This window comes from Rutidosis leptorrhynchoides, chromosome 3 (assembly GCF_046630445.1).
Source record: "Rutidosis leptorrhynchoides isolate AG116_Rl617_1_P2 chromosome 3, CSIRO_AGI_Rlap_v1, whole genome shotgun sequence".
Lineage (NCBI taxonomy): Eukaryota > Viridiplantae > Streptophyta > Magnoliopsida > Asterales > Asteraceae > Rutidosis > Rutidosis leptorrhynchoides.
The window spans coordinates 624,325,397-624,350,792 of NC_092335.1; the positions used below are offsets into that span (position 1 = coordinate 624,325,397).

A 25,396-nucleotide genomic window follows, 5' to 3' on the forward strand; every position below is an offset into this window, starting at 1 on the left:
CATTCGGTTTCTGTTTGAACGTAACAATTTCTCCTTGAAGTCTTACGGCTTTAGATGCCGGAAAGAATTGTTTAAGAAATTTGTCAACTAAAACGTTCCATGTATCGATCGCCCCTTCAGGTAACGATTCCAACCAATCTTTGGCTTCTCCCTTTAAAGTCCAGGGAAATAACATGAGATATATCTGTTCATCCTCAACTTCTCTTATTTTAAATAGTGTGCAGATCCTATTAAAGGTACGAAGATGTTCGTTTGGATCTTCCTTCGGCGCACCACTAAATTGGCATTGATTAGTCACCATGTGTAGAATTTGTCCTTTGATTTCATAATCTGGCGCATTAATGTCTGGATGAGTAATTGCGTGACCTTGGCCAGTGCGTTTAGCTCTCATTCGGTCTTCCATACTTAAAGGTTCCAGATTTTCCATAATTAAATTTGTTAAATCTGAATCACTAGAGGATTCTGATTTAATGGTTCATTCCTCAACAATCTCTGTTTGAATGATTGGTGGTTCCGGAGAAAAAATTAATGGTTCAGGATCTACGAATTGTCCCTGAATATTCCCCGGATTCTCAATTGTGAGGTCGGGTTCAAAAAATGGATTATCGAAAATTTGAATTGGAGTACTTGGTCGACTGGATGACGATTCTAAAGGAAAATCAACGGCGGTAATATTTGCTAGATGTCTTGATCTAGTTACAGGTGGTGAACGTACAAAAGGTGGTGAACGTCTTGCTCGGTGCATTCACTGAATATCCTATTAGTTTTTAAAAGGAAAGAAAAATTATATAAGTTATCCAATTAATAGAATTTTCTGATTTTGCCCACGTTTCGAATAGCCAAAAGATGCAGCAGAGGGGCAGGATTCGTTTGGTCTCAATATAATTGAGGACTGTTTGGCTCCAATAACCCGGTCCACGTACAAATCCAACTATTACTACGAACCAGAAAATTTTGATGTCTATCAATTTAACCACTTAAAATAAATTTTCGTAATTTTAAGAAGTATAGATAAGAAGTAGAAAAAAAATCTATGTCCTAAAACTAGAATAGCGAGAAATAAGAAAGAAAAAGAGCGCGTCAAAAAAGGTCGAAAAAGAAAAAAAAATTGAAAAAGGCGTCGAAAAATGAAAGAAACAGAGAATGACTATAAAACTTAAAAACACTCGACTAACCCAACCTTATTACTATCACTAACTTAAAATTATAATCGCAAATTGAGATTACTAATTAGAATGATAATTGATACATAGGTAAAAGGCGTCTAAAAATATTAAAGCTTACAAGTAAATCTATATCCCAAATGGAAATAACTTAAAAAGAAACTAAAACTTAAAAAGGCGTCGCAAAATTCTAAAGCACTTAAATCTTAGTCTAAAGAAAAGGCACTTAAGGGATTTTACGGCAAAGCCTAAAAATGTAGAAGTAAAAATAACTATGGCAAAAACTATGTCTTAAAACTAAATATGAACGAAAAATACAAAAGTTACGCTAAAAACAAATAAAAAGGGACAAAATATAAAAATATATTAAAAGTTGTAAAAATTACAATTTTTATAAAAATATTATTTTTATATTATTTATTTAATAAAACTATTAATTTTACAATTTAAATAAACTAATTAAACTAAAAATACAAATTAAATAAATAACACTAAATTAAATTATATAATATATAACCCTAATTAGGGTTTAAATATAATAATAATAATTATAATTCGTAATTAATGCAGGCTGCAGTCAACTGTGGCATGTCAGACGGTCTCATGCGATCGCATGAGTCCTAAGCTACCCGGCCATGCGATCGCATGTGCTAGGGTTTCGGGCCACAGAGTGGGCTGCTACAGTACCGGACTCGAGTTTTAATATATTTTTTTTTATTTTCTGTTTTTGCTGTAAAATATATTTATAAAATATATTTATAAATTAAATAAAACTTATATTTTTACAAACTAAAAAATAGAAATAAAGAAACTTTATAAAACTTAAATATTTACCAAACTCTTAAAAATATTTATATTTTTGTTTTTCTTTTTATATTTTTGAATATTTAAAACGTATTTTTACAAAAGCGTATTTTTTTTTTATAAAAGTAAACTAAAAAGAAAAATCTTTTTTTTTATATATATTAGCGTTGTGCTTCCGGCTTTTAAGCTAGATTGTCCCCGGCAGCGGCGCCAAAAAATACTTGATGTTCTGCGAGGTGTATATAAAATAGCTTATATTTTACAAGGAAATACTATTAAATACGATACAATTTTACTCAAGATATTTATTTATTTATTGAATGGATATACTTAAACCTTGCTACAACACTTATAGACAGCGTACCTAATCGTACAGTAGTGTAGTTTTTAGTAAGTCCGGTTCGTTCCACAGGGAAAATCTTTTAATCAAAGCTTAACGCTATATTAGTTTTATTTTATAAAAATACATATATATATATATATAAGTAATATTATTATTATAAAGGGGGGTTTTTACCGTTTAATGACCGGTTTGTCGATTTTAAAACTTTAGTCGCAGTTAAAACAAAATGTAAAATATTAAATAAATAAAAGACATAATTTAAAGCGTAAAGTAAATAACGATAATGAAATTGCGATACGTATGCACTGCGTTTTAATTTTGATGTGTCAAATAATGAAGCAGAATATGAAGCACTACTTGCTGGTTTAAATATTGCGCGAAAAATGAATATCACTAAGTTGCGAGCATTTACAGATTCGCAGTTAGTAGCGAATCAGTTTAATGGATCTTTTGAAGCACATGATCCTTCTATGCAGAAATACTTGCAGCTATTGAAAGAATTAGCAGCGCGGTTTGAGCATTTTGAACTTGCGCAAGTGCCAAGAAGTCAAAATAAGAAGGCGGATGCTTTGAGCAAGTTGGTCGCTTTAACATTTTCACATTTTCAAAAACAAGTATGAGTTGAGGAATTACCAAGTAAGTCAATAGATAGCGACTTAATGGTCGCATCTGTTGAAGAAGAACAACCAAATTGGATGGAACCAATTATACAATATATCCGCAATGATACTTTGCCAAGCGACAGCCGCGAAGCTCGTTTAGTAAGAGAGCGGGCACCAATGTATATCATTCAAAATGATATTTTATACTGCAAATCGTACTGCGGACCAATGATGCGATGTGTTGGCCCAATTGAGGCAGAAATGATTGTAGATGAAGTGCATAATGGTACTTGTGCACTGCATTCAGGCTACAAAACAATTGCAGCAAAAATTATGCGGATGAGTTACTTTTGGCCATCCCTATACCGCGATGTGGCGAAAATTGTTAAAAGATGTAAAAGTTGCCAAAGGCATGCCCCGCAGAATCGAATGCCAAGGCATGATATGATTCCTGTCAATTCGCCATGGCCATTTCACAAATGGGCTATTGATATTGTAGGACCATTTCCCACAGGGCCTGGTAATGTTAAATTCCTGATTGTGGCAATCGATTATTTTACCAAATGGGTTGAAGCTAAGGCGGTCCGCACTATTACTGGTCTACAAGTGCGAAATTTTGTATGAGAATACATTGTTTGTAGATTTGGCATTCCGCGAGAACTGGTTAGAGATAATGGCGCACAAATAGCGAAAGATCCTTTCAAAACATGGTGCACTGATTTAAATATCATACAAAAGTTTACATCAGTAGCGCACCACAAGCTAATGGCTTATGCGAAGCAACCAACCGCGGTATAGTAAGCGGAATTAAAAAGAGGTTATGCGAAAAGCGAACTGGTTGGGTAGATGAATTACCCAATGTGTTGTGGGCACATCGCACAACTTTCAAAAAGAGCACAGGGGAAACACCTTTTAGTTTGGTGTATGGCTCTGAAGCAGTAATTCCCGCAGAAATTCTGGTACCAACGCACAGAATAGTTAACTTTGAGGAAGAAGCGAATGATGCTGCGTTGAGCTAAAACCTGAATTTCATTGAAGAGCGGAGGTTAATGGCCGCTATCAGAGAAGCGAATAATAAGCAGCAAATTGCTAAGTATTATAACAAAAGAGTGCGTACTTTGTCTTTCACTATAGGTGAATGGGTGTTGCGAAATAATGAAGCAAGCAGAGCAGAAAAGCTTGGAAAACTGGGTCCTAATTGGGAAGGCCCTTATCAAGTTGTGGCAATTAATGCAGCAGGTTCATATAAGCTCGCGGATATGGAAGGGCGAACTTTACCTAATGTGTGGCATGTTGTCTTATTAAAGCGATATTATGCATAGCTTTTGTGAAAACTATCTAGGATATGTGTACAAAGTGCGAAATTGAATTCAAGGCATATGGCTGATATACTTATTAGGTGTTTTTGTTTTTAATTTTTTTTGCAAGTCTTGATCACGCTTGTAGGAATTTTAAAAATAAACACTTGTAAAAGTATGTGAAAATTTTATCTGTGAAATGCGAACGATTATGAAATGTTTTATAGTTTGTTTCATAGAGTTGTAGTATTTCGCAAGTGTTTTGATAGCAAAGTGATGAAATTGCCCACTTTTGCATGCAAATTATTGCGAAAGGAATTTTATATCCTAAGTATTTGGTTTTGCCAATACTTAGATGCTTCACAATGCTAATTAATTGCCTAATGATCATTTTGGCGGACTTAAAAGATTCATAACGTATAAATATATACGCATACAGATTGTTTCGCAAAAGTACGCATTTATTATGTGCACAATAATAAAGGTTGGAAATTGCAAAGGACAAGTTTGTGTTATGAATACTGTTTACGAAAAAGCGCTATATAAATAAAGAGTACTCGCGAATAAATATGAAAATACAAAATTTCATTAATAATTACGCAGAGATAGCTGCGCGCTAAGTTTTACAAAGTCTTATTCTTTCTTAGCTAAATCAAGTGCGATGTTGTCTTTCACAGTGGCATCATCCTGTTGACTTATTGCATTAACTTTGTCGATTGGAATGTCCGCTAAGTTTGTTTGCGCAATAGCAGCAGCATCACGTGCTTCGGCAAGTGAACAAACGCGGTCATTGATGGCGGGAGGTAGTGGATCTGGTATGGTGCAGTATTGATGTTCTGCGAGGTGTATATAAAATAGCTTATATTTTACAAGGAAATACTATTAAATACGATACAATTTTACTCAAGATATTTATTTATTTATTGAATGGATATACTTAAACCTTGCTACAACACTTATAGGCAGTGTACCTAATCGTACAGTAGTGTAGTTTTTAGTAAGTCCGGTTCGTTCCACAGGGAAAATCTTTTAATCAAAGCTTAACGCTATATTAGTTTTATTTTATAAAAATACAAATATATATATAAGTAATATTATTATTATAAAGGGGGGTTTTTACCGTTTAATGACCGGTTTGTCGATTTTAAAACTTTAGTCGCAGTTAAAATAAAATGTAAAATATTAAATAAATAAAAGACTTAATTTAAAGCGTAAAGTAAATAACGATAATGAAATTGCGATAAATAAAAGTGCGATAAAATAAACTTGCGATAATTAAAAAGTACGATAATTAAAATTGCAATTAAATACAATAACAATAAATAAAAGTGCGATAATTAGAAGTGCAATTAAATATAAAATAAAGGAAATTAAATATGAAATAAAAGAATTATGCTTATTTAAACTTCCGTAATCATGATGTTTGACGTGTTGATTTTAGTTTTATGCCCATGGGTTAATTGTCCTTTGTCCTGAATTATTTAATATGTCCGTCTGGTTTTTGTCCATAACAGTCCATCAGTCATAAATATAAAGTGCGAGTGTCCTCGTCAAATTATCCTTATACCCGAAGTTAAATATTCCAACTAATTGGGGACTTAAACTGTAACAAGATTTTAATACTTTGTTTAATAATTACACCAGGATGTCGACTGAGTGTAACCAAAAGTTTTAATACTTTGTTATCAATTATGCCAAGTGTCCTTGTACAAAATTCACACCTGTTTTAATAATTCTAGTGGCTATTAATCCATTCCCGTGTCCGGTTAAATGAACGATTATTCGTACATATAAATATCCCGCCCATCGTGTCCGATCGAGTGTATATGGTTATTTATAGGGACGTTCAATTGTAAATCTTTATATTAAAATTAACAAACTATCATTTAGTTAAACAAATATAAAGTCCATTAATAGCCCATAGTCTAATTTCCACAAGTGTCGTTCTTTTGTTCAAACCCCAATTATGGTACAAAGCCCAATTACCCAATTTTAGTAATTAGCCCAACATCATGATTACTTCGTTTTAAATAAGCATAATAATAACTTAGCTACGAGACATTAATGTAAAAAGGTTGAACATAACTTACAATGATTAAAAATAGCGTAGCGTTACACGGACAGAATTTCGACTTACACCCTTACAACATTCGCTAACATACCCTTATTATTAGAATTAAAATTAAAATATAAATATAAATATATACTACGTATGAATGAGGAGAAGAAAAAGATGTGTTTTGATGTTCACCAAGCTGCGAATTTTATAGGCATGTGGGCTGGAAAAGTGGCTCATGCGATCGCATGAGCTTTACCCTTCAAGGCCATGCGATCGCATGGCCAGCTGGAGAGGCTCACATGCCTTTGTTTTTTCTGCCGACGGTTTTTAATAATATAATATATAATATATAAATAATTATAAGAATTATTTAAATATTATATTATATTTATGTGCATAGTTGACTTGTAATTTTTAGTCCGTTGCGTCAAGCGTTGAGAGTTGACTCTGGTCCCGGTTCCGGATTTTCGAACGTCCTTGCGTACAATTTAATATCTTGTACTTTGCGTTTTGAATCTTGTACTCTTGTAATTTTGAGACGTTTCTTATCAATAATTGGAACCTCTTTGATTGTCTTTTGTACTTTTGAGCTTTTTGGTCGTTTGCGTCTTCAATTCGTCGAATCTGCCTTTTGTCTTCACCTTTTATTATTTAAACGAATATCACTTGTAAATAGGACAATTGCAACTAAAAGCTTGACTTTCTTGAGGAATAATGCTATGAAATATATGTTCGTTTTTAGCATTATCAAGTATGGAGCAATTTCATCCAGGAACTCTACTCTCTCGCGCAATCGTAAAGCAGCTGCGTAAGTAGAAAATTGAACATTCACGGGACGCGAATTGAGAACCTTTTTAGCAAACTCCGGTAAGTGTTGGCGGAGTTGGATGAACTCAAGCTTCGCGGAAGCTGCGGAGGCCAGAGCGGTGTCTCGCTCTGCAGTAAGCTTTGAAACCTCCTCTTGTAAGGAGGAGATAATAGTCTGGAGATTGTTTTACTTTTCAGCTGCAGCAGACACTTGCAGCTTCAAGTCATCCACCGCGATTTTAGACGCGGTGAGTTCAAATGAGAGATCAACACAACGTTTCTCGCTGTTTTAAGCTTTGATCCTCTCAGTGTTGTATTTTCTGTTGCTCGGCTTCAAGAACATTGAAAAACTGTTCTTGACGGCATATCATATCGTACGCCGAGTTGAAACACATGTAGAAGTTCTGAACAAAACTGTTATGCGCATCAAGCGCAGAAAGTCTGGAGAATTCGCGGTGAAGCTCGACGGGGATTGCTAACTTCATCTGTTGGCGCTGATCCAGAGCAGCGCCAGATGATGCATAAGTGTATCCTGATAAACCATCGATTCGCACACCATAAGAATCCGGTGGAGTGCGAAATATCTCGGTGATTTGTGCCGCGAACTGCGGACTAGGGTAAACTAGGTTGAAAGGCGAGCCTCCTGCAAAACAATGTAATTATTATAATAGCAAAAGTAAAAAATCTAGAAAATTACATGCATCAAAGATGATTGTGTTATACCAGTTTGTTGCTCTCCTTCATAATCCGATATGAGTGGATTATCGAATAAGGGGGTGCTTTGTTTGAGCTTCTTGCTCTGCGATGATGGTAGAGTTTGAAGTGGTCGTTTCAACGTCAAATCAACGACAGGAATAGCCTGTTTTTCCTGCTTGATTTGGCTGCCGGAAGATGCTGTCGATTTAGATTCCGGGCTTGTTAGCAGTTTCGTAATTAGAGCCTTGGGATCCACTTTTCTATCGACCTCATCAATCTTCATTTTTGTCTACGAAGGCGAAGTTGTGGTTGAGAATTTGTAAGGGTTAATTGCGAATTTTTGTAATACAGAAGTATGTCAGACAAAGCAAGTGAGAACTTGGTGATTGTGAATCACGATATATATAGGGGAGATAAGGATGGCAATTGATTGTGTTAATTAACCGTTGTGATAACTCAAATGGTAACTTTTGCCTGTAACGGTAACTAAGTCAAAGCGAATATGATTAAGTGCGAATGATGGTTGCGATAACTGCGAATTTTTAGAGTTTATCATGATACATTTGCTTCGCGAAATGTATCATAATAAACTGGGGGGACTTGATCATATACATAGCATTGTATATGTATATTTTCTTTGCTAAATGCCAAAAGCAGAATTGCGCGAACTGTAATCCAAAGCTATGAAATATTCGCTGAAAATAAGTACAATGGTTATGTTTCCGCACTAATAAAGGACTGCGGTTTAATCCGCTGAGTTTCCGCAGACAGTTAAGCAATTCGCAGACCGCAGATATATCGAATACTATAAATAGAGAGCATGGCCTCTCATTTATAGGTTGTTGATTCTCTGCCATTTGCCCAAGCCTTTGTGAATTTCACTTGTGACTTTGCCCAAGGAACTTTCGCATTGAGTTAAGGTGAATCATGCTAATTAACAATCAAGACCGGGTCGGGGTGGTTGATCACTTGATAGTTAAAGTGAAAGACGATCATCGGGGCCCAAAATAATCATCAAACATTCCATCCTCCATCATAATCTCATTGCACTCGATCCGTAATTAAGTAACATCATTAATTAGGGATTGATCAGTTTATGTGGGATATAGAATGTTGTTCATATTATTTAGACGACCAAATTTAAAGAGATAATTAATTGAAATTAATAATAATAATAATAATAATAATAATAATAATAATAATAATAATAATAATAATAATAATAATAATAATAATAAATAATTCATTTCAAGTAATTGATAGAAAAAATTACGCCATTGGTACCCGTGGTTTGTACACTTTTGCATAAGTAATACCTAAGCTTTACTTATTATACGTAAATGACAAAATTACCCTCACATGCGTTGCACATGTGAAGTGTTGGGTACTAACCACGATTGTCCAACAAAAAGTACTAATGAAGCAAAAAAAAAGTATAGATGATGTGATGAAAAACAAAACAAACCACATGTACTATCGACGTAATTTTTTCAGAAAATAATAAAAGGAAAAATTACGATCTTCGTTGCTAATATTTGTTTCATAATATATATTAATTATTTAATATTTAATTTATTTACGACTTAATTCGTCACCGGAGTATCGTTTATTACGCGATTATGAGCTACTTGATACGTCCCATACTATAATTAATGTGACATTATAATCCTCAACAATCTTCAATCGTCAATTTCTCATCCTCAATCTTCTTTATATTTCTTTCTTTCTTTATCTTTATTATAACAAAAGCTATATTAAGAAAGCAATTTATTCAAAGCTGACTTTTCAAAAATATGACGTTTAGATTTAATAGATATAATCATTAATAACCATTACATCAAATTTAAAAACATTATTTGCTAATAAAAGTCGATTTTATTGGCACTACATACCTTGTTTGCAATTTCAACACATAGATATTCACCCCTGAATGGTTTTATATGAATCCTAGTCATGGCATCGGGCCGGGTTTGGACCGGGTTTGGGTAATCCCTGACCCGGACCCAATAAGGAAAACTAGTCCCAAACCCGGACCAAATACCCGACGGGTAAACGGGTTTACTAACTAGCGGGTAAACGGGTTTACTAACTAGCGGGTAAACGGGTTTACCCGCGGGTAAACGGGTACCTCAATTTATTTTTTTTCTAGCAAATAAATACATTACCAAAAGCATATATAATCTATAACTCTGTAAATTATATGCTTTATTTATATGTGTATATTTGTACAATATATATTATTTCGTATTTCCAATTATTATCACTATCAATTTTTAAATATTTTTATAAATCAGATTCTTGATTTGAATGCAGATGAAAATGTGAAGTTGATAGATGATAAATAAATATATAAATTCATATTAACTTTGTAATCAACATATTTTTTAATTTAATTTTTATTATTATTCATTTTTAATTATTATTGTTATTATTATTATTATTATTATTATTATTATTATTATTATTATTATTATTATTATTATTATTATTATTATTATTATTATTATACGGACCGGGTAAACGGGCCGGGTAGACGGGTCTTTATTTAAACCCAGACTCGAACCCGAACCCGGATATTTTTTGAAAATCAATCTCATACCCGGCCCAAGACCCGTAGACCCGGAACAGACCCGACCCAATTATGTCGAGTTTCGATTTTCCCCGTCCGATTCGGACTTTTTTGCCATCCCTAAATCCTACACATAAAAGCACCCATTAAGTATATATTTTTTTGTAAACGTTATTTTTCACCGAAGATACATCTGCATTACAATTACAAATGCAATTACTTGATATATATTATCAAAAAATGATTTTTAATATCAAGTGTAATTACTTGATATATATATATATATATATATATATATATATATATATATATATATATATATATATATAGAAGATGAAGATTGATAGGAAGAAAATTGAAATTTTGGGGATGAAGACAAAAGTTAACAAAAGTACAATACGAATTGATGAAATTATCCTCATGTGCATTGCACATGATCAAGCAGAGAAATACTAACGATCATTAGTGACATGGTCATCCATGTCATAAAATGATAAATGAGGGTTAACGAGGTCAAAAAAAGAAAAAAATTACCTTTGTTGTTTGATACAAAGGTGAAAGACCAACGATGCAATTTTGTCCATTATTTGACTTTATTCTCTCTCATGGCCACAGAGGTTCGTCTGCAATAACTCTACTGTTCGCAAAGCAGGTAGTCGCCCTGGATTAGTCATTTAAAAAATGTTGGATACTCAGGTTAAAAAAAAAATAAAAAAATAAAATAAAAAATAATATGATTATATAACACAATAAAATATTTAAAATTAGACAAAATTCCCAAATTCATCCCCGTGTTTGTCAATTTTCTTTTTTTTAGTCCCTCTCCCTCAAAATCATTTATAATAGTCCTTAAATGCCATTTTAAATCTCAATTTCGTCCCTCTGTTACTTTTTCTTAAACGTCCGTTAAGGGTAATGGACACATGCTGCTGCTCACGTGACAGTCCAAAAGTGTTGCAAGGTTAATTAATCACATGCTTCTCACGTGACCAGCAATGCAACGTTTCATATTATGCAGTTGCCAAAAAACCTAGTCGTTTCTCAAGATACAATTGCAGTTCATCCACCTGTTTATGCGACTCAAATGTCCGCGTTTTCTCCTTCATCTACTATTGAGGGTATTGACAATGCTGATCTGCAAAAAAGTTATGGTAAGTTTTCGATTTATCTTTTTCTTTCTTATTTTTTTGTTTAATTTTATAAATATCAGTAAAAGAACTGTTCCATTGATAATAATGATTTTTGTTTTTTTTTTTTCTAATTTAATCATAGATAGTGGACAGTTGATTTCTTATATTGATGATGATTTGGCTTTAGTGGAACACTCTGGTTATCAAAATTTAGAAGATTATGTTAATGTTGATGATAATGAAAATGAAAATGGTCATGATAGTGGTTCTTCAAGGTGGAAGAGGTGGTGGTCAAACAGGTGGTGGAAGAAGTGGTGGTCAAACAAGTGAATTTGAAAGTCAATGATGGAGTCAAGGTGGAAGTCAAAATGTAAGTCAACGATGGAGTCAAAGCTGGAATCATGGTTCAAGTCAATATGGTCAACAGAGACAAAAACTACCAGTGAAGAGAAATGCATGATGGTTTCTGAATGATCAAGATGAATCTGATGTAGTGTTTTTTTTAATGCTTATTTTGGATTTTGAATGTTTAATTGAACTAGCGTTGATGCTATTTTGGATTTTGAATGGTTATTATGAATCTAATGTACTGTTTTTTGGATGGTTATTTTGAATCTATTTGGATTTTGAATGGTTGTGTTTGAATGCATATTATCAATGAATGTTTCAAAACAGTCCACATGGGTTTAATATTTAGGTTAAAATGGGTCAAAAGAAGTCACTTGTTTAAAAACAGTCAACTAGGGTTTCATATTTAGGTTAAAAGTTTAGGTTAAAATGGGTCAAAAGAAGTCACTTGTTTAAAAACAGTCAACAATGGTTAAATGTTTAGGTTAAAATGTTTAGGTTAAATGTTTAGGTTAAATGGGTCAAAAGAATTAACTTGTTTCAAAACAGTCAACATGGGTCAAAACAGTCAATTGTTTTCAACTTGGGTCAAAATAGTCACTTGTATTCAACATGGGTCAAAACAGTCAATTGTTTTCAACTTGGGTCAAAATAGTCACTTGTATTCAACATGGGTCAAAACAGTCAATTGTTTTCAACTTGGGTCATATCTTCTTGTTATGAAAGTATTTTGAGATAGTTACAGTTTAATTAGGTGTATAAACTTGGATAAAATAGCTGAAGCGTCTGTTGAATTTAATTAGGAATATTATACGCTGATGATGGTCTACTTGAACCTCTATATAATATTTAATTTGTAATGTAATGGTTATAGATAGGACAATTGCCTGTTATATAATTACTGTCATTGTTTCCTTCTTCAAAATCATATCAAATGTGATCAAATGTGATATTACTGTCATTGTCACTTGTTTGATACATAAAATGGGTCAAAAAAAGTGAGTTAATGCATCATGTCAAAACATTCACCATTTTCATTTCCTGGAATATCAGTTAAACAAGTCCAATTCCAATCAAAACACACACATCAAACAAGTGGGTAAAAAACAGTCACCATTTTCATTTCATGGAGTATAAGTTACACAAGTTCAGTTCCAATGAAAGACCAAATTAATAAACTTGACTTACATCAATTGATCAACCTATCACATTACAACTACACTACTATCTAATTGAAATACAAATAACAAAAAAACAAATCGACATGAAAAAAACAAGTTTCTCCCATCTTAGCAATTGAGCATCCTTTTCACGTAATATTTCTTCAATTGGAGGATCCACCAAGCAAATGAAACCGAAATCTTACGTTCCTGTAGCATATCGATTATCTTGTCAATTAAATATGTATTTTAATTTTACAAAAAAAAAAGAAAAAAAAAGAATACGACAACAAATCTTACACTTCGAGCACAACAAAAGAACTTACGACCTGGATTCTTTGATGTCTTTGAGATACAGATAACAGAAGAACTACCACACACACAATACACATGCATTGATTTCCTTGGATCGAAGTTTGCTCTGGAAAGGTGCCTGAGAAGTATCGAACTGAATTAGGGTTCTAATATTTGTAATTGCTTATAGGGTATGTTTTAAACAGTCATGTGACTAGCACAAAATAGTACTAATGGCAACTTTAAACGGATGTTAACAGAAGGACTAAATTGGGACTTAAAAATGGAAATAAGGATGGTTTTTGCAGCTATTAATTGGGAGGGACTAAAAAAAATAAAAGGAACAAACACAGGGGAGGAATTTAAGAATTTTGTCTTAAAATTAAAATTGAAATAAGAAACTCTAAAAATTAAAACAGATGGTTATTTTTGTTTTGAGACGGATGACTAATACACAAAACTGTAAGTACTAATTTCCAAATAACTTTGAGCAAAAAAGAAAAATTGTTATGATCGAAAACTGCAAATAGGTGCCAAAAATGCAATGACCTGTGCGAGTTACAACGGTGTATGCGTGCCACGATTCACGATTATCAGCTAATGGACACCGATGATTACGCCGTTAACCGTCAGCTTGTTCCTGTCGACGTCGTAACTCCAATTTCATATGATATCTCCACTTCATCTTCAATCACTCCTGATCACGATTCCGTTGTTAAAAAGGTCTACGGCGTCAATTCAGTAGTGTATCTGTATCTATTTCTATTTACTTGACCTAATTATGCTGTGCATTTCACCTAATTATTATTCGATTTCATTAAAATGCGTTTAAATTCGTTATTACATATTCTAAAAGTAGTTGATTTACCTATTCTATCTGTACGTTTGCTAATTGTGTAATTCAATTGAGTGAATTACATTTTGTGTGTGCCGATTGATTTGCATGAGCAAACTATCATTAGCTTAATTAATGTGCAAAAAATTCATACAATATACCATACACTAAGTGATCTGAAGATTTATTTTCTTATAATAATAAAAGTTTTGCACAAAATCTTTACTGTGAAGATTCATCTGAAAAATGATTTTGAAGGTTTATATAAAATACTGCGTGATGGCTTTTTATGAAAAGCATCACTGTACATGCACGATCCTTCACTGTTGTGTTTTCATTGGTAAAATTTTATTTTATAATATATAATTTATTATAGATAAATATAGATATAATTTATTAAAATTTTAGCTTTGAATATTATCATTGGATTAATAATGTTTAGTTACAATTTGTAATTTTGATTCACAATTATGTTTATGTATGAGATCATTATCAAATGAAGATGATTTTCGAAGGAGAATTATAATTCATAGTTGTAAATATAGTGAATCAACATCTTCTCACTTTTTCACCCAAAATTAGCTTCTCATTTGATCGTTCTCCTATATATACAATGGGTATGTTTGACAAAACTAGCTAGTAGCTGGTAGCTTTTAGCTGTTAGCTTATAGCGGATAGCGGATAGCGGATAGCTATTAGCTTTTTATATGTATTTGGTTGTTTGGCAAAGTAGCTAAAGAGTAAAATGACAAAAAGCTAGAAGTTAAAAGCTAAACACTAGTTCTATTAGGTTTTAGCTTTTAGATTTTTCCCTCCCTCAAAAAGCTTTAAGCTCTTGCAACCTAACGGAGTTTTTTATTTGATAGGAGCTTTTTCATAAAAGCTAAAAACTCCAAAAAACTTGTTGCCAAACACGGCCATTTAAAAAGCACCATATGGTTTACATATGCTAATAGTAACGATTATTGCAGTTGTTTCCAACAGCCTCTAAGTTTACTCTGCCAGAAGGTTGGCATGTGAAAAAGGTACTTCGTAAGCACGGAGATGCTGCTGACAAGGTAATTGTAAACGGTTATATACTAATAACGAAAAATATTATGCGGGGATAGTAGCAGTTGTAAATTTATAATTATTGAAGTAGTGTTACTATCTATCTAATATAGATCAATAGATTAAACCTTATATATGATAGCTTTTACATATGCACTTTACAGAATAAACAACCTTCTAAAGTACATCTACATTGGTTTTCTCTTTACAAATGAATGTATTTATATTATAATTTACAGTAATAGTTTTATACACTAAAAGCCGTAAGGTTTTATTCTAAACACATGGACTATACAGTTACAGTTACAGATATACTGTTATTTTTATGGATGTTGATCTAAAAATTCTTATATCATGAAAGTTAAAATGACATGTTTCATCTAATTGGATCCTTAATGCAATCAAAATTAGATATTTAGTGTAATAGATCATGATCTATTTAATTGGATAATGGTTTAAATTCAGATTAATAGTCTTTTCACGTTTCAGTACTTATTCCTCCTCCTATCATTCTCTTTTTAAGAAATTTTGAAAATTGTAAAATCCTTTATGTAGTATCATACAAGTATTTCATTTCATGTAGCATTAAAAGTGATGTATATTTTTGATACTTTTGTGCAGTATTATCGTGATCCCAAAACTGGACGATATTTCAGATCTCTCAAAGAGGTTGAGAGATACGTTACTGAAGGAGTTTTACCTTCAAAGAAAAGGCGAATTATTTATGATGAAAATGATGAGAAAAATATTACTGATGGAATTACACATACAAAATTACGACCCAGGAGGCTAACTTATCATCGTGATACAGAGGTGAGTTCCATAAATGTTTTGTTCAGGCGTTGATGTTTTTTGTTTCAAGATAAGCTCTAAATTCTCTAACTTGTGATTAAGAAATATGTTAGTTAGTAAAATTTGCATTTTGTAGAATTCAGCCAGTCGACGTATGATTGTGGCCAGTGATAAGGTCAGTTTTAAACATTCAGCCCTGCCACAAGCCCACAACTAATAGTTATTCGACAATATAAATTGATGATTATGGTGATGCTAATGACATTGCAGATATTAGCTTTAGAAGAAAATAAAGATAATCAAAACCAGTTGGCTATTGTGTCTCCCGCATCAATTTCACCTCGCTCTTCCTTCAAACTCCCTGATGGATGGGTTGTCGAGATGGTGCCTCGTAGAACTGGAGACCATATTGACAGGGTAACATGTTTTATTCCTTCTGTAACTTACATGTGTTGTTTATATTGTGTCTTCTGACTTTTGGAAACCTTGTTTGATCGCTATTCTCTAATAATGCTATTTGTCGATCATGATTGCCAACAGCGGTTGCGACGGTTTGGTGACTAGCCTGTCATGTTTCGCCCAAAAATTAGTCGGTCAACGCTAAACAGTCGGGGCATAGTCGGAATAAGTCGGGTCAAAGTCGGTCAAAAGCCTGGTCTTCTTCTAGTATAATGAAAATCCCAAGCCTATTTATGAATTATCTGGGAAACACACCGAGTTACCTAGTATACCTAAGAATAATATATAAATACACAAATACACTATAATTATAAAAAAAACATTATAAAAACCTATATTTTATATTTTAGGTTAACTAACACCACATCATCTTATTTGTAAATCTTTTATTTTTAAATATTCATGCTTAAAATATTTATTTTTTTTATGTATTTATATATAAAAGTCAATGTTGGTCAACCTCCGTCTCGACCCCGTCTTGACTAACTTTGCCTTTCAAGGTCCTGGCTGACTCGTCTCCGTCTCGCGTCTTTTTAAACCTTGTCATTTCAGTTCAATCTCTTAAATCATATGTTTACTGATTCTTTTTAAACCAAATATGTACCAAATGTGTATTCTCCCTTCCAACACAACAGGAATTAATGAAAGACAATACTACGTGATCTTTCATGTATTGATAGTTCTATGTTGTATACCTTTTAAATTATCTTTTTGATTTTTAGTATTGGTTCATGTTAGAAAACTTAGTACTACTTTTTTATTCAATAACAGTTTTTTTTTTTTATTAATCAAATATTTATGATGAAACATCTACCACTTAATGTGCAGTATTATTATGAACCTGGGAGTGGACAAAGGTTCCGATCTTTGGTTGCAGTTCAGAAATATCTTACAGAACTTGAAGAACATTCACCATTATCAGTTGTTCTTGAAGAAATTAAAGAGAACCACTTACCCCTTTCCAAAGCTTTTAAGTTAAGCAGTTGTATAAAGGTTTAGTTCGCTAATTAAGTTCTGTTTTTTATTCTTCTGTTACTCCACCGCTGCTTACCACTAAAAATATCTATTTTGACCCATTTACCTAATAATGGGTCGTCTGGATGCTGTTTGATATCTAACAGGTCAATTGATTAAAAATTAAAAAGTTTGTTTATAAGTCACTCTATAATCATTTTGACCCACTCTTTTCTAGATTAAAAAACTAGAAATATCAATTTTGACCCACTCATTTTGTCACCTTTTATCTTTTTTAGAAATGTGGCTCGTACAATTCATGGAAGAAAAGTGCATCTAGAAAAGAGAAAACTTCAATTCCAAGCAAAATTAATTGGGTAATTGCTGGTAACGGTGCACACGATTGGAACGCGTTTGTGGATGAGACGTTGGTTCAAGATCCCGTTAAGCAACAATGGGTTAACGCGTTTATGATGGCCATCAAAACAAAACAATGAACTCCAAATTCTATGTAATAAGGTATCTAAATCTTGTTAGTTAGGAATGATAATTTCGACCCATTTACTTATTACATGAGTTGAGTCAAACTAGGTTATATCTGTATCTTGTCAAATGCGTTAAAAGTAAGCTAGGTGAACTTACATAATTTGTGTGATCATTTGTCTCACGCTAAAAGAGTACAACCATTTCGGGTCAGCCCAACTTAACGTGTATAGAAGAATGACCCATTTTGACACGTCTAGTAACTGCATATCTTCATTAGTTTTTGTAAGTTTTGTTTGGGCACTCTGGTTATGAAACTGCAGGCTTGTCTTGGAAAGAAGTTGGAAGTTATTTATCTATTATTTTCATTTTTATTTAGTTGTCCTTTGTTTTTCAAGAACAAGATTTTGCTATAAGAGAATAATTATTTGCAAATGTTGGTTACATTTCAGATTTGACCGACTATATTATGGAAGATCCTTTTAAATGGACTCTCGTGCTGACAGGTAAATCTTGTACTCTATTCGATTATGGTATATTCATATGCCGAAAGCAAAAAAGATTGTCTTCTTGACATCATTATCTGATATGACTGAATAAAAGTTATTAAAAGACGTTTTGATTTCTTTTATTAAGATCGGGAAGACTAACTCATATGCCATCTTAAACTAAGATCATTGGGTTTTTGGGAAAAACATATACGAAGAAACCTTCTATTCAAATTTTAAAGCCAAAAGTCTCCCACAAGTGTTTAGAAAAGCTTAATTGTAGAAACCTTACGACTCATGTCAATCGAAAATAAATGCGATTTTTACAAGAATGTAATGTATCTTATTTCAATAAAAAAGGGACACATTTTCGAAGATAGCCAGGTGGTTGGGGCCTGAGTTCCTTGCAAGAGGTCTCGGGTTCGAATCCTCCTGTCTAGGACGAATATTTAGTAGTTGTGGCCAGGGATGGGTTGGAAACAGCCAAAGAATAATCATGTTGGGCTGAGTAGATCAGAGTATGGGGTCGGATCACCCGCCCTCTCGGGTAGCCCGAACAAGGCAAACCTTCTACCTTTTTATTTTTACTTACAAATTAAGTGCTGATAGTTTCATGTGTAGAATTAATTGAAGGTGACTTTTCTTTTAATGTAGTCAACTGAATCAATGAACTGATACTATTTTTCGTTTGTTGATCTACGAAGGTAGGCTTGAATCTGCAGCATGAGTTGTAGTTTGGGACCATCTGGAGATGATGAAGTATGTGTACAGTAGTAGTGTCTGTTATTATAATAAATTATAACAAGTGACTTGTCTACGTTTGACTATTTAATTTTCGAAGTCAAGTGTGTAAGGTTAACATGTTATATTATAACATTTTATCTATCGCTTTTTTTCATTTCTCGTTGCCCTTTTTTACTTTGTTTTTTATGTAAAATGTAAATGTAAATGTAAAATGTAAACAACTTAAGTTTCCACTTTTTGTTTTGAATAGTACTGTACTATATTTTGTGCTATGGGGCTATTAAATATTCCAGAAGAATACTAGTAACTTTTATAGATAACATATATATTCAACTAAATTAAACTCTCATATTTATCTATTTTATTATAAAAAAATATTTATAAATAATTTCAAACCAAAATATCAAATGAAACCTAAACTTTAACGACCAATAAATCCTAGACCGCTAGGATTTGAATTTATAGGGATAGCACCGGACAGGATTTGAGTTCGGATTAAGTAAAAAAGGTCCCAAACCTGGACCCACCAGTCCCTGTTTAGTTACTAGTTAGTTACTAACTAGTAAGTAATGAGTTTTCGCAAAGGTATCCAGATCCCCATTTACTTACGAACTATTCGGTAAATGACAGACATAATAATCAGGAATACGGGCCGAGTAATCAGGTTTATGGGTCGGGTATATGGACTCGGGTCTTTTCGGGTATCTGAGTCGGGTAATCAGGTTTGTGTCTAAAACCGTTCCCATACTCGGACCCGCAAAAAAACTAAAAGCATCTCCATACCTGGCCCTAGACCCATTTACCCCGCCCAAACTCTGCCCAAAAATATTGGCTTTAGGGTTTTCCCATCGGGTACGAGTTTTTTTTTGCCATCCGTAGGTTTATTGATCATTAGAGTTTAGAGTCTAGTATTTATTAATCATTAGTGTAGAGAGTTTAGAATTAAGGTTGTAGGATTTAGAGTTTCAGCTTTCGAGTTATTGATTATTAGAGTTTCGGGTTCATCTGATTTTTTTGTGTGTAATTGAATATATAAAATATTTAATGAAAAGGATAAATATGAGTGCTTTAGCATTTAAATTGGGTATATTTGATGTTATATTATTTAGTTGAGTATATATGTTTTTTAACAACGGTTCGGAGTCGTTGACGGGGTCCGTACGCGATGTTGGAACCCCTCACTTGATCATTTCTCTGGGCGAACCAACACAATCCTACCGCCCCTCGGAGGAAACCCTACGAAGAATTCATACGGACATCGCGTGTGGTAAAACCCCCGGGGTGAGGTTCAAACGCAGAGACGTCTGAAACCTCCGAAACCAATGAAATGAGCGGGTAAGCACAAGGAAATTTTTTTTTGCATCATATTGGAGTCATCGCCAATGCACTAACACCTTGCGGTTAGTTGAATATACTGTATATGTTATTTAAAGAGTTAATAGAAAGATATGTAATCAACCCCTAAGATTGATTATAATTATATCGATAATGACGCGTAGGATATCACAATAAGTGCAAAAAGAAAGTTTTAATGACATAAAGAAATTGTTAACACGGTCTAGTTTATAGTTTTTTTTTTTTTTTTTAACACAGTTGTATTTTTGTGGTTGAATTGGTTAAAGAAAACGTCGTTGTCGTGTTATTTAAATAGAGAGAGGAGAAAGAAGTAAAGAATGAAAGATGAAATGACGAATTATAACGCACCCATAATAGAAAACGAATTTTTTTTTCTTTTTCTACAGCAGGTGCGGCGCACCCAGTGATTTCGGCGCACCGAGTGGCGATTGCGGCGCACTTTAAATCATCAAAACCTACTGACTAAACTCTGTCCATTTCGCTGGTTATGGTGCAGCGCACGAAGACATTAGGGCGGCACATCATGTGCTGAAATTTGAAACTTCAGTTTCAGCCTTTTTAAACTCTTTTCGACCCGTGTATAAATACCCATTTCGACAATGACAGACAAAATTCAAATACCACATGTTATACTTTAAACCTTACATCAAATCAATACTTCAAAACCATTAAGTGTTTATTTATAGCAAAAAATAACATTTATCAAGCATCATCCAAACATTTCTTCAGCATGGATATCCCGTTACACAAACATTAATCACATACATTTGGTCTCGCGTCATAACTCAAACATAGATAATATAAAAGACACAATTGACCCAACGTGTTACTAAGCAGTTATCATAGAATTAGGTTCAAAAGAGACTTGCAACACCACTTAATAATATGTCAATGCTCCACTAATCCTTAGCCGATTCTTTACCTTCCTGATGCCATCTAGAACCTAAAAACATTACAACATAAATGGGGTAAGTCACATGCTTAGTGAGTTAATGGTAGATAAAATGGCGTGAACATAAAATAAACATAATCATAAACGTAACCATAACCTTCCAACTCGAAGGTTGCTTTCTTGAGTCGGATCTGATCATCTCATAACATAGACACAACTTACTGGGGCATCCTAGAAAGTGTGTGATATTGCTAAAAATATACACATTTCTAATCGGAATATCAGTCCTAAATAAGTTTTTAATTGTAATTGTTTCATTTTCAAGTTGTAATTGTATAAATAATTCGAGTTTGTAAATGAAACTTCAAGGTGAAAATTATGTCAAGAAATCGGTTAAAGACGAAGATTTACAAGGCAACTAACACGAAGTACAAGAGATCAAAATTAGTCACCAGACAAGTTGTAACGATTCTGCATGTTTGTATAATAATAATAATAATAATAATAATAATAATAATAATAATAATAATAATAATAATAAATAATACTCCGTGCAGTAGTGGAGTAATATAATAATAATATAATAATAATAATAATAATATATTATAATAATAAAAATAATCAAAGACTCAGGGGCGGAGTATTTACAAGACAAAGGGGGGAGGCTGCCCCACCTTAAATTTTTCTTCTAACAAGCAGGATGGTCAGCCGCGCGTTGCGGCGGCCACCATTCGTTTACGTAAAAAAAAATTTGTAGCATCCAATTATATATATTCTAATAAAAATATATTGAAGCAAAGCAGTTAACGTAACCTAGCTATAAGACAATAATTCGTTTTAACATATTAAATATCTAATACAATTGCAAAGAAACATACTGTCATATATTACTATATGAGTTGTAACAAATTTATTATCCCGAACTGTTCAAATTATATTGTATAATATTTTTTTTAGATGTATCAAATTAATTGTTATAAATAATTACTATATAACACGTAAATAAATTTTTATACACGTAATAAAAATTACTTCGTATAAATTAGAAAAATGATTTTATAATGTTTGAAAATTCAAGTTAGAAAAGAATGACCCAATTTTGATGTAATTTATAATTTTAATTGTAACGTAATTTGTGTTACACATTAAAGGAATATTTTATTAATGACTCCAAGTCTTTAATTGGAGCAAGGACTATATCTATGTAGCTAGTATTAAAAAAGTTATCACGTGCTCCCTTATATATTCCTCTCTTAATTTAAAATCTACTCATCTCATTTTGCCTTTTCCATTTGATTCTCTGGTCTCCGGTCTTCTTCTCAGGTAACCATTTACAATATCTTCTGAATATTTGCTCTATGAGTCTGTACATTTTTGTTGACTCTGCCTTCTCTCATGTGTCTCGCTTATCTGATTTTTTTTTCGGCGTCGTTCCGGCTTCCGGTATCCTCCGAACGTCCGGACTTTTCTTCTTTCTTTCCTTTTTCCATCGCTGATATCTTTTGTTCCCAATGAAGAACACATCTATACTACATGGAAAAACTCAGAAAAAGTGGCGGGAGAAATTTACGATGACCTATGTGTGTGGCGTGTGGCAGTGCTCTTCAGGCCGATTGCTGGTAAAAATTGTATGTTCGAAAATATGTTGTGAGTTAATTTGTGTAGGTGGTGTCTTTTTATTTCGCTAGAAAAATAAAAGTATTTGCGTTCAAAGTTTGGGGTGGGTTTATGAGGTTTTTTAGGTCTAAAAGCTATGTGGGTAAGTTCTAAAAGTTGCATTGTCAAAAGTATGGCGGTTAGATGTTGTTGGAGCAAAGACAAAAATAGTTTGGTATGAAAAAAAAATAGAAAAGGACAAAAGAGTTGCTATTGAGGAATAGTAACTCAAAATTTGTTCAATTGTATATAGTAGTAACTAGTTGTGGAGCCCTCGCTTCGCGTCGGGGGCTCCGTTTTGAATGCGAGTTAGAAAAAAAGTCTTGATCTATTTTGTAAAAAAAAAGTTTTTTCTACATCTAACATTGAAGGGTTCTTCCTTTTGTGAAAGTTGCTTCTTTTAGCGTTCGCTGTTTTTTTTAAAAGTTAGTTGATCTATTTTGTAAAAAAAAATGTTTTTCGACATCTTTTGATAGCATTGAAGAGTTGTTCATTTTATGAAAGTTGTCTCCTTTATCGTTGAAGAAGAAAAGAAAGAAGGGAAAAAAAAGTTAGTTGATTTTTTTGTAAAAAAGAATTTTTTTCGACATCTTTTGGTAACATTGAATGGTTGGTTCTTTTACGAAAGTTGCTTATTTTATCGTTGAAAAAAGGTGAAATGGCTAAAATACCCCTGATTACTATTGATGAATAGTGAAAGAGTGTTTTGGTTACTGTTGATGAATAGTAAAATAGTGTTTTGTCTATTAGTATATATATAAATATAAATATAAATATAAATAAATTAGCCATTTGGCATATTTTGGGCATTTACAGTTGAATGTTTAAGCAATTTTAATCTGTCGCCCTACCTCATAGTGCTTAGCCCATTAAGAGAATCATAAGTCCAATTTACACAAATCCCTAATGGTCCATTTAAAAAATCTGAACATAAAATCCCAATTAGAATTCTCACAAATTTTTTTTTTTTGAAAAGCAAATAGATTTTATGTAACTCAAGATATACACAGTACAGTGTTTGTTTGTTCCTCGCAGCCTACGACCTGATGATACAGATGTCAAGATGACAACTTATGATTAGACTAATACATCACACATTTGCAAGTATCTCACATTAGAAAAAATTGTGAATTATGAATCCAATTATGCCAATCAAGAAGTTTGTCTTTACACCTCTTCGCAACTCACTCGTAGCTTTTTACTTGTATCTCATTTAGAGCAACCGGTGCATTCCAAGACTTATTTGAGAAAAATTTTTGGTTACGGTTTTTCCAAATAAGGTAACTAGAAGACCAAATTACTGTTTGCCAAATGTCCTTCCCAAATGTCGAGTTTGCTTGTCCCGTATCCGCCAATGGGTCCCCTAAGTTACAGGGATCAAGTTTTTCAAGACCCCACCACTCGAAAACCTTGTTCCATACTTCCATTACATGTTTGCACAAAAAAAGAGAATGGTCTATCGATTCGATATCATCATCACAAAGTGGACAACGAACCGTGTTTAAGTCAATTCCTCTTTTATCCAATTCAATTAAGTTTGGAAGTCTTTTCCTTCTTGCACGCCACACGAATACTTCTATTTTCTTTGGAACCAAGTTGTTGCGCAAAGTCTCAATATTACCATTTCCCCGAGGTATCATTTTTTCATCGATAAATTTCCTTAAAGATTTTGTTGTGAATTTGCCGTTGTTAGCCGCACCCCACCTCCACATGTCTTGCTTTAGTGGATTAATAACCGCGCCTACTAGTAGCTCGTTGAGATTTTCCAATTCTCCATTAGCACGCCCGGAGGAAGATCTTGCCCATGACCAAACACCTATGCATTTCGAACCATCATATTGTAACCGATCACGAACAGTCGCCTCTAAGTTGGTCTCGAGTCTCGCTAATCTCTTGAATCTATCTTTCAACGCCACCTCACCAATCCAAACGTCATTCCAAAATGAAGTTGAAGCCCCATCACCTATATCTTTGACAAAAAGTTTCCTAAAAGGAATGTTAGTTTTTTCAATGTCCCACCCGCACTTAATGATATCATTCCAAATTGATTTGAAGGAACCAATATGAGATGACCCATTAAGTGAAAGCCCACCCGAAGACCTATATATGCTCGAGATGACTTTGACCCACAAAGTGTTGGGCTCGGAAAGGAACCTCCACCACCAATTGCCAATCAAAGCCACGTTTTGACATTTAAGAGAACCCAAATTTAGCCCGCTCTCACAACATGGTAGTAATGTATCATCCCATTTGACCCAAGAAATTTTTGAATTATTTCCCGTCCCGCCCCAAAAAAAAGAACGTCTTACAAACTCAAGATGTTTAATCACACATGGCGGAGCGCGGAAGAGCGAGAATGTAGTGACCCGAACTTTTCCATGTTTATATATATTAATTGAGATTGATGTTTACAT

The 25,396-nt window shown here is 33.2% G+C and overlaps 3 protein-coding genes across 4 annotated transcripts; 2 read left to right on the forward strand and 1 right to left on the reverse strand.

Annotated features, from left to right (window-relative positions):
* Positions 1-2,693: 2,693 nt before the first annotated feature.
* Positions 2,694-3,931, forward strand: LOC139902311 (uncharacterized). Its single transcript, XM_071884951.1, has 2 exons — positions 2,694-2,887; positions 3,661-3,931. Exons 1-2 carry the CDS (start codon positions 2,694-2,696, stop codon positions 3,929-3,931), a joined length of 465 nt encoding a protein of 154 aa, XP_071741052.1.
* Positions 3,932-13,724: 9,793 nt separating this feature from the next.
* On the forward strand, positions 13,725-19,241 carry LOC139898974 (methyl-CpG-binding domain-containing protein 7-like). 2 transcript variants are annotated; one of them, XM_071881788.1, is made up of 9 exons: positions 13,725-13,996; positions 15,080-15,166; positions 15,780-15,971; positions 16,087-16,125; positions 16,221-16,367; positions 17,238-17,402; positions 17,663-17,882; positions 18,299-18,352; positions 19,039-19,241. In XM_071881788.1, exons 1-7 carry the CDS (start codon positions 13,844-13,846, stop codon positions 17,858-17,860), a joined length of 981 nt encoding a protein of 326 aa, XP_071737889.1. In that variant the 5' UTR covers positions 13,725-13,843; the 3' UTR covers positions 17,861-17,882; positions 18,299-18,352; positions 19,039-19,241. The 2 variants fall into 2 exon arrangements, with proteins under 2 accessions (XP_071737889.1, XP_071737890.1); XM_071881789.1 differs by having other exon boundaries at positions 19,043-19,241.
* Positions 19,242-24,166: 4,925 nt separating this feature from the next.
* On the reverse strand, positions 24,167-25,175 carry LOC139902313 (uncharacterized). The gene is made up of 2 exons (XM_071884952.1): positions 25,137-25,175; positions 24,167-25,006 (listed from the first exon to the last, which is right to left on the reverse strand). Exons 1-2 carry the CDS (start codon positions 25,173-25,175, stop codon positions 24,167-24,169), a joined length of 879 nt encoding a protein of 292 aa, XP_071741053.1.
* Positions 25,176-25,396: the final 221 nt, after the last annotated feature.

Coding starts and splice junctions, on each gene's coding strand:
- LOC139902311 (XM_071884951.1), top strand. CDS start 2,694: ATGAATATCACTAAGTTGCGAGCATTTACAGATTCGCAGTTAGTAGCG. Junction 2,888..3,660: donor AAGGCGGATGCTTTGAGCAA/GTTGGTCGCTTT, acceptor AGTTTACATCAG/TAGCGCACCACAAGCTAATG.
- LOC139898974 (XM_071881788.1), top strand. CDS start 13,844: ATGCGTGCCACGATTCACGATTATCAGCTAATGGACACCGATGATTAC. Junction 15,167..15,779: donor ACGGAGATGCTGCTGACAAG/GTAATTGTAAAC, acceptor ACTTTTGTGCAG/TATTATCGTGATCCCAAAAC. Junction 17,403..17,662: donor AGTTAAGCAGTTGTATAAAG/GTTTAGTTCGCT, acceptor TATCTTTTTTAG/AAATGTGGCTCGTACAATTC.
- LOC139902313 (XM_071884952.1), bottom strand. CDS start 25,175: ATGTCAAAACGTGGCTTTGATTGGCAATTGGTGGTGGAG. Junction 25,007..25,136: donor ATTGGCAATTGGTGGTGGAG/GTTCCTTTCCGA, acceptor GATATCATTAAG/TGCGGGTGGGACATTGAAAA.